This window comes from Crocodylus porosus, unplaced genomic scaffold (genome assembly GCF_001723895.1).
Source record: "Crocodylus porosus isolate Cpor-Errol unplaced genomic scaffold, CroPor_comp1, whole genome shotgun sequence".
Taxonomy (NCBI): Eukaryota; Metazoa; Chordata; order Crocodylia; family Crocodylidae; genus Crocodylus; species Crocodylus porosus.
In genome coordinates this window covers 20,045,306-20,059,446 of record NW_017728928.1, presented here as the reverse complement: position 1 = coordinate 20,059,446, position 14,141 = coordinate 20,045,306, and the positions used below count along the sequence as shown (strand labels likewise).

At 41.8% G+C, this 14,141-nt stretch overlaps 1 protein-coding gene across 1 annotated transcript in view; it reads right to left on the bottom strand.

The window, feature by feature from the left end:
• The window catches only part of PIK3R5 (phosphoinositide-3-kinase regulatory subunit 5), a 52,099-nt gene extending 38,315 nt beyond the window's left edge, over positions 1-13,784 (bottom strand). Inside the window, exons 1-2 of the mRNA XM_019542767.1 lie at positions 13,645-13,784; positions 443-543 (exon numbers count right to left, since the gene is read on the bottom strand). Of these exons, the coding sequence (XP_019398312.1) occupies positions 443-543; positions 13,645-13,744 (201 nt within the window). The 5' untranslated portion in view covers positions 13,745-13,784. The remainder of the gene's footprint in view (positions 1-442; positions 544-13,644) is intronic.
• Between the last annotated feature and the right edge of the window lie 357 nt (positions 13,785-14,141).

Here is a 14,141-nt window from a genome sequence, read left to right as displayed (position 1 = left end):
TTGCAATTGGTATCAAAGGGTTTTAGACCAGGTTACAAAATAATGTTAGCATGATAACTGTGTAATTGATCATCACACCAGGAATTGAACTGCGAACCTGGAAAGCATGAGCTATTACAGCTTGACCTAAAAAGCCAAGGCTCCGGGGTTGGGGCTGTAGCAGATCTCTATTCCTGTGGATCGGGCATCCCATATTAGATATTAGGCAGTGACTTATACTAGCATTAAAAACAACCATAGTCCAAAACCTTTCACACATACACCACCACTCTTAAGTAAAACTCAGAAAGTGGGATTCCTTAGCAGGACATAAAATACAAACTCTATAGCAGGACATAAAATGGTATGCATGCCAGACTATACCTGAAGAGGAAAAATCCCCCTCCTCCACAGCCTCCAGGCTCCTCCCTACTGGAGCAGCCTTTGCTCTTACTAACTTTACCTCTTTAGTTTTCTGCAGGATTTTCTCCAGGAGAATGAGGTAGTTTCCTGCATCTCGGCTGACCAATTCCTGCAGGCTCCAGCAGTTGAGGCACAGGCCAGCTATGAAAGGAGAAAAAAACCCAACACAATTCAAATATACCATAGATGCAACTGAAGAAGTAGCAGTGGGAGTGCAGAGGCGGTATGGATAAACTATTTGATAAGGGTCTATTACTTCAGTGTAGAGTTGGAAACCCTAAATCCCCATTCTGTTCAATAAGGTTCTTATCTCACCCCAATCTTGGTAGATAGAGCACTCTCCAGTTTTTGTGAGTCATGTAGCATAATGTACATGCGGTTGGTTTTCTCTTTTATCGTCTGCCCAGGGAGAAGTGCGTGTATGCGGTGGAAAATTTGCTTTAGGGGAGTTTTATTCTGGGTTTAAGTGCCTACACTGTTCTGCATTCCTGTTAGAGGAAGGACATCAGAAAGACTAATGTGACACTGATTATCACTTCCTGAACAGTTTGCTCTATGAGGCTATACGACTGATATATGACAGGTCTAGTGCAGAGCACTGCGATAGCCTGAGAGAGGCCCATCTCCAGCCAAGAACGTTCCACTGGGCCACATGAGCAAAACTTATTTCAGAACTTTAGACTCCTTTACTCTGACTACCTGGCCACCTTGACTCAACGGTGGTAGCTCAACTGTGGCATCGGAGTTATGCAATTAATAAGTGACCGACAATAATGGGAGTTATTGAATACTGTTGGGTTCTTAGTTATCATAAGAACACTGCACAACTCGTCAACCAGCACATGGTATATCAAAGAAGTCAGAGGCATAAGAAAAATCTAGAGCAAGGTATCCCAGGACAGAGTTCCCGGATAGACAATACTTCCAGTAAAACAAGAATGAAAATTACTTTTGGACAAGACACTTAAAATGTCTCAGGCCTCAAATAGCCATGCTCTCTGAGGCTCAGACAAAATGTATTTCTACTATTTTAAATTAAAAGCAAGACCAATGAGATGAGAAAAAGAAGAGCCATCGTACAAGATGGCCAAAGGTTTTTTCTGTCTAAACCAACTGAAACTTCATCTCCATCTCCAGACACGTACTTTCTTGTTGTTGGATCCTGGTAATGGCAATGCTGCAGGCATATCCTGGTTCCTCAGCTTTTTCTGATCAGTTCACCTCTATCCTTAACTGCTCCCAGGTGGCTGTCGAGGAAAAGCTAAGTGCTGCTCTATTTTACTCAGGGCTGCATGCTTCTAAAAGAAGATGTGCCTTTGTCAGATAGAGTCATTTGATAAGTCATCTGGTTGAAGACCAAAAGAAAGCAACTGGTAGAATAAAATCTCCATCTGAGAACTATTGCAGAACACTTGTCTTGTAACTGGCAATTGTATAGCCCCACAGAGCAAAGCTGCTTGGAGAATTTAAATTCTACTCAAGACTGCATTAACCCCTTGTCTGCCTGCCCCTTCCTGCTTTTGGGCACTATCTAATATATTTGGGAAGTATATAGATCTGGAATATTAGGAAGCACAGCTGGTAGTTAATAACTCATTCCATTGAGAAACACTTGTTTGATTTAAAGTACAGTTTTAGTTGGAAAAATTGTTCTAAACGGGAGACTATGGGCTCCTTATCTACTGGAGCTATGTGACTGTGGGTCAAATGTGTTTGGGTGATAAATGATTTTTTTTCCTTAACTGTTGGCCTTGCAAACTCACTAGGGAATCTGAGCAAACAAGCTAGACTCTTGTGCTATGCAACATTGCTGACTGCCACAGACATAGCCACAATGTTGTGTTGAGTTGAGTACTTCTCTATCCCTAAAAGGAAGGGGCTGATATGAGGCTTAATTCACAGCTGTGTAAATAAGCAAACAAGACAGGATTCTAGTTCCCCAATTCCCTCCCTCATTGCTGCAGTGTCACTAAAATGTAAACTGCAGTAAAACTGTAGTAAAACCTGATAGTCATGCCAGTGCCTATGCCAACACACATCATTCTGAGCAGGGCAATAGAGTAGCTGACACAGTCATTTCTCTAAGCCCTCTGAAGATCATTGCCTGTAAAATATGCCATTTAAAGTATACTTAGTTCCCATTCATTTTAAAATTTCCTTTAAACCAGTATATGGCTAAGCCAGAAACTTCTATCTGCATTATGGGAGGGGTTTGAGCAAGCAGTCTAACAGAAATCACAGAATCATAGAAAATTAGGTTTGGAAGAGACCTCAGGAGGTCATCTAGTCCAAACCCCGGCTCAAAGCAGGACCATCCCATTTAGATCATCACACCCAAGGATCTGTCTTCCCAGGTCTTAAAACTTCCAAGGACGGACATTCCACAGCCTCTCTGGGTAACTTGTTCCAGTGCTTTGCTACCTTCCTCATGAGAAAGTGTTTCTTAATAGCTAATCTAAATGTCCTTTGCTGAAACTTGAGCCCATCGCTCCTTGTTCTGTCATCTATCACCACTGAGAACAGTCCAGCTCCATGCTCTTTGGAACCGCTTTCAGGTAGTTGAAGGCTGTTATTAAATCCCCCCTCAGTCTTTTCTTCTCCAGACTAAACAAGCCCAGTTCCCTCAGCCACTCCTCTGAAGTCATGTGCCCAGCCCTCTCACCATTTCTGTTGCCCCCCGCTGGACTCTTTCCAATTCACCCACATCCTTTCTGTAGTTGGGGCTCAAACTGAACACAGTACTCCAGATGTGGCCTCACCAGTGCTGAATTGAAGGGAAGACTCACTCAGTCTGCTGGCAACACTCCTATTAGTGCAGCCCAGCATCCTGTTAGCTTTCTGCAATAACGGCCTGCTGTTGGCTTATATTCAGCTTCTTGTCCCTTGTAACGCCCAAGTCCCTTTCTGCAGAGCTGCTGCTTAGCTAGTCAATCCCAAGCTAGTCTGAACCAATGCATAGAATTGTTCTGTCCTAAGTGCAGGGCTTTGCACTTGTCCGTATTGAACTTCATGAGATTTATTTTGGCTCAGTCGTCCAATTTGTCTAAGTCTCTCTGAATCCTAGCTCTACCCTCCAGCATTTCTACTTCCCAGCTTGATGTTATGAACAAACTTGCTTAGAGTACGCTGCATCCCCTCTTCCAGATTATTGATGAATATATTGAACAAAACCAGCTACAGGACTGACACCTGGAGGACTCCACTTGATACCAGCTGCCAATTAGACATTGAGCCATTGATTACTACCCTTCGAGCCTGATGCACCAGCCAGTTTTCTATCCTGTATTTCCTTAGCTTGCTTTCAAGACATTCATCCAACCTGTACTTCATAGATTCATAGATCATAGGGGGCTGGAAGGGTCCCTGCAAGATCATTGGGTCCAGCCCCCCTGCACTAGGCAGGACAGACAACTGGGGTCACGTGACCCCAGCAACTTGATGGTCCAGTCTCCTCTTGAAGATTTGCAGGGTAGGCAATTGCACCACCTCTGGAGGGAGTTTACTCCAGTCTGGACACCCTGACTGTGAAGAAGCTTTTCCTATTGCTAAGCCTGAAATGGTCTTCCAGGGGTTTGTGGCCATTACTCCTGGTTTTCCCCAAGGGTGCCCTAGTTAACAGTTGTTCACTGAGCCCTGGATGTACTCCCCTGATGTAGCACTAAGCTGCTACCAAGTCCCCTCTCAGCCTTCGCTTTTTTAGTTTGCTTACTTCCTTAGTTTGTTTGCAAGAGCTGGTGTCAAAGGATGCATTCTCTCAGTTCTCCTGCTTAGCATTATTACTGACTTTATTACTTTAAAAAAATGGGTATAATGCAGGCATTGAATGGGGCCGTTTAATAACAGTACACTACAAAAGCTTGCAATACCACAAATATGAGTTATAATTGCCACATGCATGTCTTGTCTGATCCTGAGGCTCCTTTTTTTTCAGAAGAAGGACAGATAGGAGTTGGCTTCCTCAGAGCTCCTATTCCAGGTTGCTAGACATTGCTCCCTTCCTCACACCAGATTACACACCAAGCAGATCCTCACTAACTTTGGGCTGGCAGGGGACAAGGGATTTCATGGATGTCAGCTGTTACTCTTGCAAACTTTTATCTCCTGTCCTGTATGGCAGTAGGGTCAGAGCCAAAAGAGCAGCTGAGTCAGAGCCAGTAATGAGGGGTGGATCCAAGGAGTGCAGTCCACCCTCCTTTGCCACTGAGGGGTCTGGTGTTGGCTGCTGGATGCACGCACAGCAAGTTCTCTGCTGCTGCCGCACGTGCATTTTCAATGTCCTGTATCCATTCCTGTAAGCTGTCACTGTTGAACTACCCAAAGACCAGCCCATAAAGCAACTCTTACCAGCAGTAAGTTGTGAAAAAACCAAACGAGTCAGAAAATGGTCACGGTAAGCTTACAAACAGCTTTAATTAGTTTCCCTTGTGCAACTGCTTTGAGCCCTGAGGGCATATGCTATTATTTCTGCAGTCCATTTTTCTTATTCAGAGCCTAGTGAATGATGCAGAAACTTTCCAACAGAACATTCTTCCATTAGAAATGTTCCGTGAAACATTTTTCTGTTAACAAGCTGCTGGTTTCCAATGAAAGTGCATTCCTTCAGAACATTTCCAACCAACTTTAGCACCTTTGACTTTGGTTTGAGGGAAAAGAGCAATTGTAAAGTAGGCAACTTCCTTCTCCAGATCTATGAAAGAGGATTTAAAAATAAATATTGAACAGTCACATTCATTAAGCACCGATTCAAACAAGATGTCTGCTATTATAATAGTATATGATTTTTCTAGCTAATTTCATGTTCATGAAAGAGACAAACTATGGTTAAGGTTAGCATTACCAGAATCCTGAGTGATTAATTTATAACCATAATCTTCTTAATGTGGTATTATTAAATTGAGATCTTTCTGCTACGGAAATATGACCAATAATTAATAGTTAATTCAACTGTTTTAGTTTTCCATTCACCAGTAGCTTTGAATTGCTCATCTTCCATAGTAAGCCAATGAAACTTCATATGGGTGTACATGCAAGGCTACTTTCCGAGCATTATGACTCTCTTTGCTGGGCGCTAGCATGTTGGTCTAAAAATCTACCACTTCTGAGAGATTTTGCTTGGCCAAAGTCACCTTAAAATGCAGTCTCTTTCTGCAAAAGCCCCAGGATATTTAAGCAAGTATCTGTCCCAGCAGACAGCCAAAGGTGCAGAAAACTACACTACAATGATCTCAACAAAGACAAGAGGAAGGACGGGTCCAGATGAAGTGCTGGCAGTGATTTGGATTGTCCTGTCCACAAAACACCAGCTGGTGATTTAAGCTGAGGGATTCATGCTGCCCATCACTAAGGCAAATCATGCTGTTTGGCTGTCTCGTCCGGGAGAAGGAGAAAGTCCAAGGCAATGAAGAAAGATTAGCAAAAGCAAGGGGTCTAAAATACATCTCAGTGAATTGTCAGATGTGGGGAACTTATTTCTTGTACAAGCACAACCACAAATACAAATACCCAACAATATACATGCTGTTTCCTTCTTCTGAACACTAGTAAGAGAGAGAAGGAAATTACAAAGAAGGGTAGAGGAACTATGCTGAACTGAATGGGATAGGGTGTGGGAGCTGAATTCCTTCCAAGGGGAAGGACTAGGACAAGCCTTTAGAAGATGGACAACTGGGAGAAGGGCAGGAAGCATGGATGAAGGGTGGGTTTAAATAAGGGAAATATCAACAATGCAGCAATGGCTTGAGTTCACTTGATATACTCCACTGGTGTCTGTGATAATTTGGCAAAGCAAGATGATATCCTATATCATTAGACTTGGTGGAACCTCCAAGTAACAAAGGGTTAAATCACAGGAGTGGCTAGTCACTGTTTCTCCAACTACAAGAGAGTCAGATGGCTCAGATGAGGTACAGGCCTGCCAGAGAGCTGAGCTCCTCCGGGACTCAACTGCTGCAGGAGCAGAGCTGAAGCACCTGATCCTGGGGAACACGGGCAGAATTCAGCCCTGGATCTCTGGTAAAATATGCTAAAACAAAACTTTCAGACTTTAAAATCCCTAGAAGTGGCCCAATCAAACAGGATAGCAGCTGTGATGGTCATATGGCATCAGGCAGCCTTGGTCTCCTCTCCATCTCCCTGCAATGTTATTTCTATAAAGGGATCCTACTGCACATATCTAGGTTTGGACCATGGTTTCTAGGGACTGGATAGTGACAAAGGAGACTCCTGGATCTGCATCCCTCTTCACCACTCCACTCCTGAGATTCAGTCTGATCTGAACATTATGCGTATACTGTAGATTGGTCAGGAGATCGAGACTGCTCATTAAGTAGATGGGGGCCACTCTGTTACAGACTTCCTCCTCTTCTTGCAATTGTCCTTGTGTCCTCAGTCTACTGAGAAGGGCAAGAAGGACACATCCTGGCAAAGGGGTAACAAGAGAGTATTTTTATATAACACAAAGCAAAGTAACTTGTTGTCATGTAACTGATATATGAGCTGTAAAGCCTGAAAAGCACATGTACCCAACATATCCCCAGCAATGTCAACAACAACCTATTTCTGTGGTATTTCAAGCCTTTCACTAAAAATATAGGGTTGCATCGCTTGAACTAAGGGACTAAGGCCATTAGCCAGCTGCTGTAGCAGACTCATGTATGGACCAAGCAACAGAGGAAGGAGAGACCATATTAACAAAGTGAGGCTTACATAGGTTTTGACTGGTTTCACAGTCTGGTCCCAAAAGCCAATTCCAAGACAAGGAGAGAATGACAAAATGCAATCATCTCTCTGAAGCTCTGAATATTTTTTAATGACCTTAGCAAAACATCTTTTGTTGCTTTTTCTAAGGGCACAGGGCAAGTATGGTTTGCTTATGGCGTCACACTCATTATTCAGCATCTCTTTTTCAAACTGTCTGCCTACACACCTCAAGAAATCACATGCTACAGACCACGCCTGTAGTAATGCTTAAAGAAGTGCTGTTCTCAGTCAAATATTGTCCAACATGCTATGCAAGTAACGGAAAGTTTTGCGTTGGTGGGGGAATATTCTTTACCTTACTAATCTAAATGCATTAATATGGCAGAGTTTACACATTTCAGGATCAGGTGCTTCTCAGCTGATGGCAGTGGAAAGTTATTTACAGGCTCGTATATATGTACGTTCATTAAAACATTAAAGAAAATTCCCTCCAGCTGGCCTTCACAGGGGATCCCTATTGGTGGCCACTGCCATTATAAATCTTGAAGCAATGAAAAGCCAGCTGTGTCATTCCACAGCACATTGACCAAAGGCCAATCTTTGATTCTTGAGGGGCTTTAATTCTATTCTGCTTAAACAAGTCTTCAGCCACAGGACCTTAGGATGCAAATTACATCAACCCTGTCAGAAAATTGGAGTTAGGACTTTGAATATTAACCCCACTATCCTCAGACACATCTAGAGTGCCCAACACATGCAAAACTCTTCACAAACCTCAGCCAATTACTGTAAGAGCCTTGTAAATTAAAAAAAAGTAAATGGGTATGTATTATTATTTTATATACGTCAAGAGACAGACTGATAAATGTCTTGGTTTTCAGAAGTGCGGAGCACCCATGAGTGCTATAACAGTTCACATGCTTAGTCTTCTTGAAAAAGAAAGTCTTGTATAAATAACTTGCCAAAGGATGCACAGTGACTCAGTAGCAGAAAAGGGACTAGACCACAGGTCTCTTGGCTCTGAGTATGGACATGTAGCACAGGTACACCAGTGTAATCTGCCTCAACACAATGTACATGGGAAGTAGATACATGAACTCAGATTCAATTCCACTTATTAAGTGTCTGGAGTGGATGTAGGAGCCCCAGTGCAATTCTATTCCATCCTGTCCAAGTCCTGAAAATCCATTAATGCACCCATATTTGTAATACACCATCATCTTACCCTTACGTCTAAGGGACAAAATACCAGGAGGAGCAGGACTTGAGCAGAGTGGATGTAAATCATCCCATCCTGCTGTAAAAAGTTATAGATTACAAAACCAGCAATAGCAAAGTTTGAGGTGCATAATAAAATGAGCTGTGTGATCGCAACTCTAATCAATTTTATCCTGGGATAGCTTTTTCTCAGTGAAAACCGAGTGTAAGTGGCTCCCCTACCTATAATATGGTATATTATAGGCAGCTACTACCTCTGTTGGAGATCTTGTCTGTCAACTCTAGATAGCAGTGCAACTCACAATATACAAACTAACATAAATGACATTAGCATAAACGTATGTTGTATCTGTACTTTCTGTCCCATGTTCCAACCACTAGGCCAGGTGGTTTCTATCTTCATGTCAGTCTTTGGGCTGTACTCCCTTCCCCCCAAACAAAGAAAATGACCAACTAGTCAGTAATACGTTACTGAAAACGAGGTGCATGGAGGAGAAAGGGGAAATCTCACTTTAGAGTAGAAAACAAAATAATAATAATTTTGAGGGAATAGGCAACATTTTTTTGTTCTGTGTTTGTACAGCACCTAACAAAATAGACCCATGGCTGGGGCTCTGAGATACTGCTACTAGATGATGATGATTACTACTACTACTACTAATAATTTAAATTATACTTGTGAAATAGCTCTTTCATCAAGCTAAAACTCCACACTCAAAAAGCTATATTTACACCTTTATGTTTTAGCTTTGATCTCTATCACCACCGACAAGATTACAGTATCATGCATAGACTCAAGCGACAGCAGTTATTAACATCATTGTGGGTTCTTTAGGAAGGATGAGGCTTGAATGCGTCTTTTCTCAGAACTATACTGCAGTGTTTGTCACCAATACAGCTCCTCCAGGGGCTGCTTCTTCCTAAATGGTGCAGCTGTGATCAACATCTCCTCTTTGCTATTTTTTTTTTAAAGGGAGAGCTGTCAACTTAAAAAAAAAAAGAAGAAATTATACTTACTAGGCTACAGAATCAGGTTCCCTTTTGTGCTCTTTTTCTGACACAATGCATTATCAAGTATTTTATTTTTGAGCAGTCTAGCTTCAACAGGAGGGGTGGAGAGACTAGGCCTAGCTTGGTAGATATGGCTTGGGATGGGAAATGTGGGTTTGCATCTCCTCGGGCACGGGTAGGGAACACAACAGAGGTATCCCACATCCTGCACAAGCCTTAAAAAGAAGGGAGGCACCACCACTGCCACTATCCTCACTCTCCTCCTTCAGAAGCATATGTTAAAAAACAAAAAAACAACAACCAGTAAGCCCTAATCAGCTCTTTGAGGACAGAGAAAGTGCAGCTACCTTCTGAAGGGGGTTTCAGGCCATGGGATCCACATAGACAAACACACCTTCCAACAGTCCTAAGTGAAACACTTTTAGGCTCAAAAAACCCAGTTCTCAGTAAATTTTTTTTTTTTTTTTTTTAAACTGATTAGCTCTAAGCAGCTTTACCCCGAGTGTGTTGACTTTAGGCAGCTTCCTACTCAGTGTGCTTGCTGGTTAGGGTCCTATTCTGAGTTGCATTAGCTCAATATTAGAAGCCTAATCACTTAATTCAGGGGTCTGGATTCAACTCCAGGAGCCAGATGCCTAATTTTAAAGGCAGCTAGAGCCTTTATGGGTTCTGACATTGAGTGAGCCAGGAGTCCCTATGGAAAAAGAAAAGAAAAGAAATAGATGGGATTTAGACTATGAAGAGCATAAGGGCACATTTATGCCACTTCTGTGTCAAGTCCTGGACTGCTACTGAGAATCAAGTCCTTCCCACTCACTCCCATCCCTGGTCAGCAATTAGGCAGAGCAGATGTGCTGAGTATACTTGGGTGCACACTTAGGACTAAAGGAATCAAAACTTGTGAAAGAGGTGGTATCATTTATTAGACTAACTAGATATTTGCAAACAGCATTATTTACATTAATTTGTTTGCAAATATCTAGTTGGTCTAATAAAAGACATCACCTCTTCCACGAGTTTTGATTCCTTTTGCCTATAGATCAACACAGCTATGACCTGGAAACATGACACTTCAGACTAAGCCATCTAAACTGCCTAGCAGCTAAGCATGATCACATGCAGAAAGGAAACAAATGGGCAGGACTTGTTTCTACACAGTAGTTCTGGATTCAGCAGAAAGTCTGTGTAGTCACATGGCCTTAGTCACTGAAAAATGACAGGTGGTTTTGAAAATTATACACATCATCTGGCCCTATTGTGATCTGTTTCCTACCCCTCAATATTTCATTTCTGTTTCCAGGTTCCACTGTTTCTGGTGGTATCTCTCCCTTGGACAAACTTTGAGTGATATTTTTTCTTTGACTAGGACAGCAAAAGAGCATCACCAGCCCTGTGTTCAGGAGCAATTCTGTGACAAGCCAGCAGAGGCACCCCAGGAACCATACAAAAACCAAGCCAGCTGTCATGCTAATCAGCTTTCTGAGGATTTTTGTTTCCTTTATTGTTTATAGTGGTTTGTGTATGAATTCTTTCATGCTAAAACCAGAAAGGACCAATATGATACCTAGTCTCACCTTTCTAGTATACATAGGATTTCCCTGCATGAATCCCTTTTGAACTAAGGCCTGCCTAACATAGAAGCTGCCAATTTTGATTTAAACATTTCCAATGATAGGGAAGCTATCACAACCCATTACTAAATTGGTTCAATGCTTAATTACCCTCCTCCTTGTTAAGGAATGCATGCCTTATTTGTTGTCTGAATCTGCTTCTCTTCAGATTTCAGCCACTGGTCTTGTAACAGCTTTGTCTACTACACTGAAAAGTCCTCTATATCCATGTCCTTTTCCCCAGGCAGATACAGTGCAAGCCACTTGACACTGGCTGTTTGTGTTACCTCCTGGCTTTTAAAGTCAGGCAAACAGCACACAACATTTGCCAAATCTTACTCTATATTAAATGCACTGCTTTATGCCATTGAAATATGACAGCTAGTTGAGGCGAGAACAGCATGGTTCTGTTCTAACTCCAACTAGAGCCATTTGCACCTCACTGAACCTCTTTCCTTTGTTTTTCAGCGCACTGGTAGATGCCACTGATCAGCTGAGTCTCTTACCCAGGTCTGTACTGGGCAGTAGAGTGTATATTGGCCACAGCAGCAGACATGGTTAGGGAAAAAAGCCCTCTTGGCCTCAGGGCTTGCAGGGTGAGCAGACTGTTGCATATGTTGGGCAATTTCCTGGCTGTCAAACAAGCCCAGCACATGCAGCATCAAACAGACTGTTATCAAGTCCTTTCTCAACAGGACATTTTGGCATTGTTGAGGTTGTCAGGCCCTTTGTTGAGTGGTGCCCTTAGGAACCGCTCTCACCTTACTATTTTACAACACTGGTTCCAGCTTGGGTTTTCAGAGCCCTACTTTGACAGTAGCTACCTGAGCTAGGCACACCTTCGAATAGGGACAAATCCCTTGCTAAGCCATAGGGAAGCAGGTTGGGTTTTCCAGCTACAAGCCAGAAAATCAGTGTTGTCTTGTTTATATTTCGTTTCATATTCAAAGACACTTAAGATGCATTAAGTGAACGTGGCAAAGACTATGCTGATCAGGTATAATTTGGCTGTTCCATTAAACCTGCAAATGAACCCACAACCCCAGGAAAATTATTCCTCAGCTGACCTGGGATTTCTGTTGTGTTTCTGTCCCAAAATCCCTACCAGGGGCACAATTTAGATCTGCAGCTGGAAGTCTAACAGTAGTTCAAAGCTTGTTCCATGCTGACTTTACAAACCTCAGCATTTTAGTCAGATGTCTTTTTGGTAGGAGAGGTTGACATTTCAGAAACAATTTGTCACACACTATGAAGCAACTGCCTGCAAACTTCCCATTTAAAAATAAATGGCTTAGATGTGAAAACATCTATTAAAATTTACAGGACACAGAACTTACTTTCAAGCCAGTGGCTTATTTTAGGTTAAGGAAGACAAAAACAAAGAAGGAAAGCAAAGTAAAACTGACAAAATTGGCAAAGACAATTGATATAGGAAGTAAAAAACTTCAATGAGAAAAACTGAAGCCAGAAAGAATAAAAAAAATTAGAAGAAATCCTTTAAATAGAGGAAGAACAAAATAAAAATCCTATGATCAATATTGGCATAGGTCTAAAACTAGAGAAGGATGGTGACATTGTCAATGACGTAGAAAAGACATGACGCATAGATTAAACACTCCTGTTCTGCATTTGGAAAGAAATAAATGGGATGATGCATTCACTACTATGGTATTGTAATATGAAATATTTTCTATTCCAACAGTAACTATGAAGGACAGGAAACAGCTAATATCAAAACTAAACCTTTTTAGTCAGCAATACCAGATAATTTGCAAATTATTACATTAATTAAATTAAAAGAAAATAGACACTGAGCTCTATTAAACCTTACAATTTTTTAAATTTATGTTTAAATAAACTAGGAACATCGAAGAGGTTCCAGAGCACTAGAAAAAAAAAAAAGTGCTTCCCCCCAGTGTTTATAAAGGGTCAACAGGATAGCCCAGAAAGTACAGGCTACCTAAGCAAACATTGATCTCAGGCAACATAATGGAAATACTGATCAGGGGGTATAAATAAGTATAGAAATAAACACAATGTGGTCAGTCAATGTGGCTTTATGGAAAATAGGTGTCTAGGCAAGCACTTCCAACTTTTTTGATGAGACAGGTTTAATTGATAAAGGGTAATTGTGAAAACGTAATATACTTTGATTTAATTTTTCATCAGAACATCATATGAGTAACACTTTACAAAAATAAATGTAGCCAGAAGTAAATGAATTGAGAACTAGTTGATAGATTGGAAAAAAGAATTTGAAATGGACCCAATGATCTCCCAAGGTCCCTTCCAGCCCTAAACTTTTGGCAATCTGTAAAACTTCTGTGAATCTGTGAATCATCATCTTAGCTCAGTGTCTCTAAGAGGGGTCACACCGGTATCTCTTCTTGGCTCCATGCAATGCTCTATTAGCGAGGTGAAAGAAAAACAATTTTCTAGGTGTTATGATTCTTCAGATAGGATCTGGGATTACACAGCAGTAGACTTTTGTGGCTGACAAAAATGGGTAAACTGATGATAATAGTGGAGACAGGGCAGTTATACAAAGCATCATGAACTCATTAGACCAGGACTTGTAATACAGCCAAACAAAACAATCATATAGACTTGTAAGCATACATCTCATTTAAGGGTCCCAACCCATACAAGACCTGATGAGGAGGTTCTGTGCCTTGAAAAGACACACAGATACTGGATCACCTACCTGTCCACGTGGTGGTGGAGACAGCACTTCTGCTAAGCCCATGCAAACATCTTTCCAGAGCATGATGGATCCTGTCCTCTGTGCATGTTGTGTGCTGCATTTTGATTCATCTCCTGAATAGGAAAGAAGAGTAGAATGAACAGTTAGCATCACCAGGCCCTAACCAGGGGCACCGTGTGCCAAGAACACAACATAAACCAAACCCCCAGGTTTGGAAAAGCAAAAATGTTCCCTTTCAAATTTCTCTCAGACATTTCTCTTTCTGGCCTTTTCAACCCCTGCACCACTGCTACTTTGCAAGTTGCCCATTTTCCCCTCCACATCCTTGCACTCTTCCAACCGTGAGTTAAGCAAGAGAGATGTATGTAACTCAATCAAAAGGAAGTACATGCTGTGGGCTCAAGGGGACGGGGGAGAACCATAGTATGCATGCCCATATTCTCACAACTTCTGCTTCCTGGACAGAACAAACTTTTCTTGTGTATTTACAGAGATGG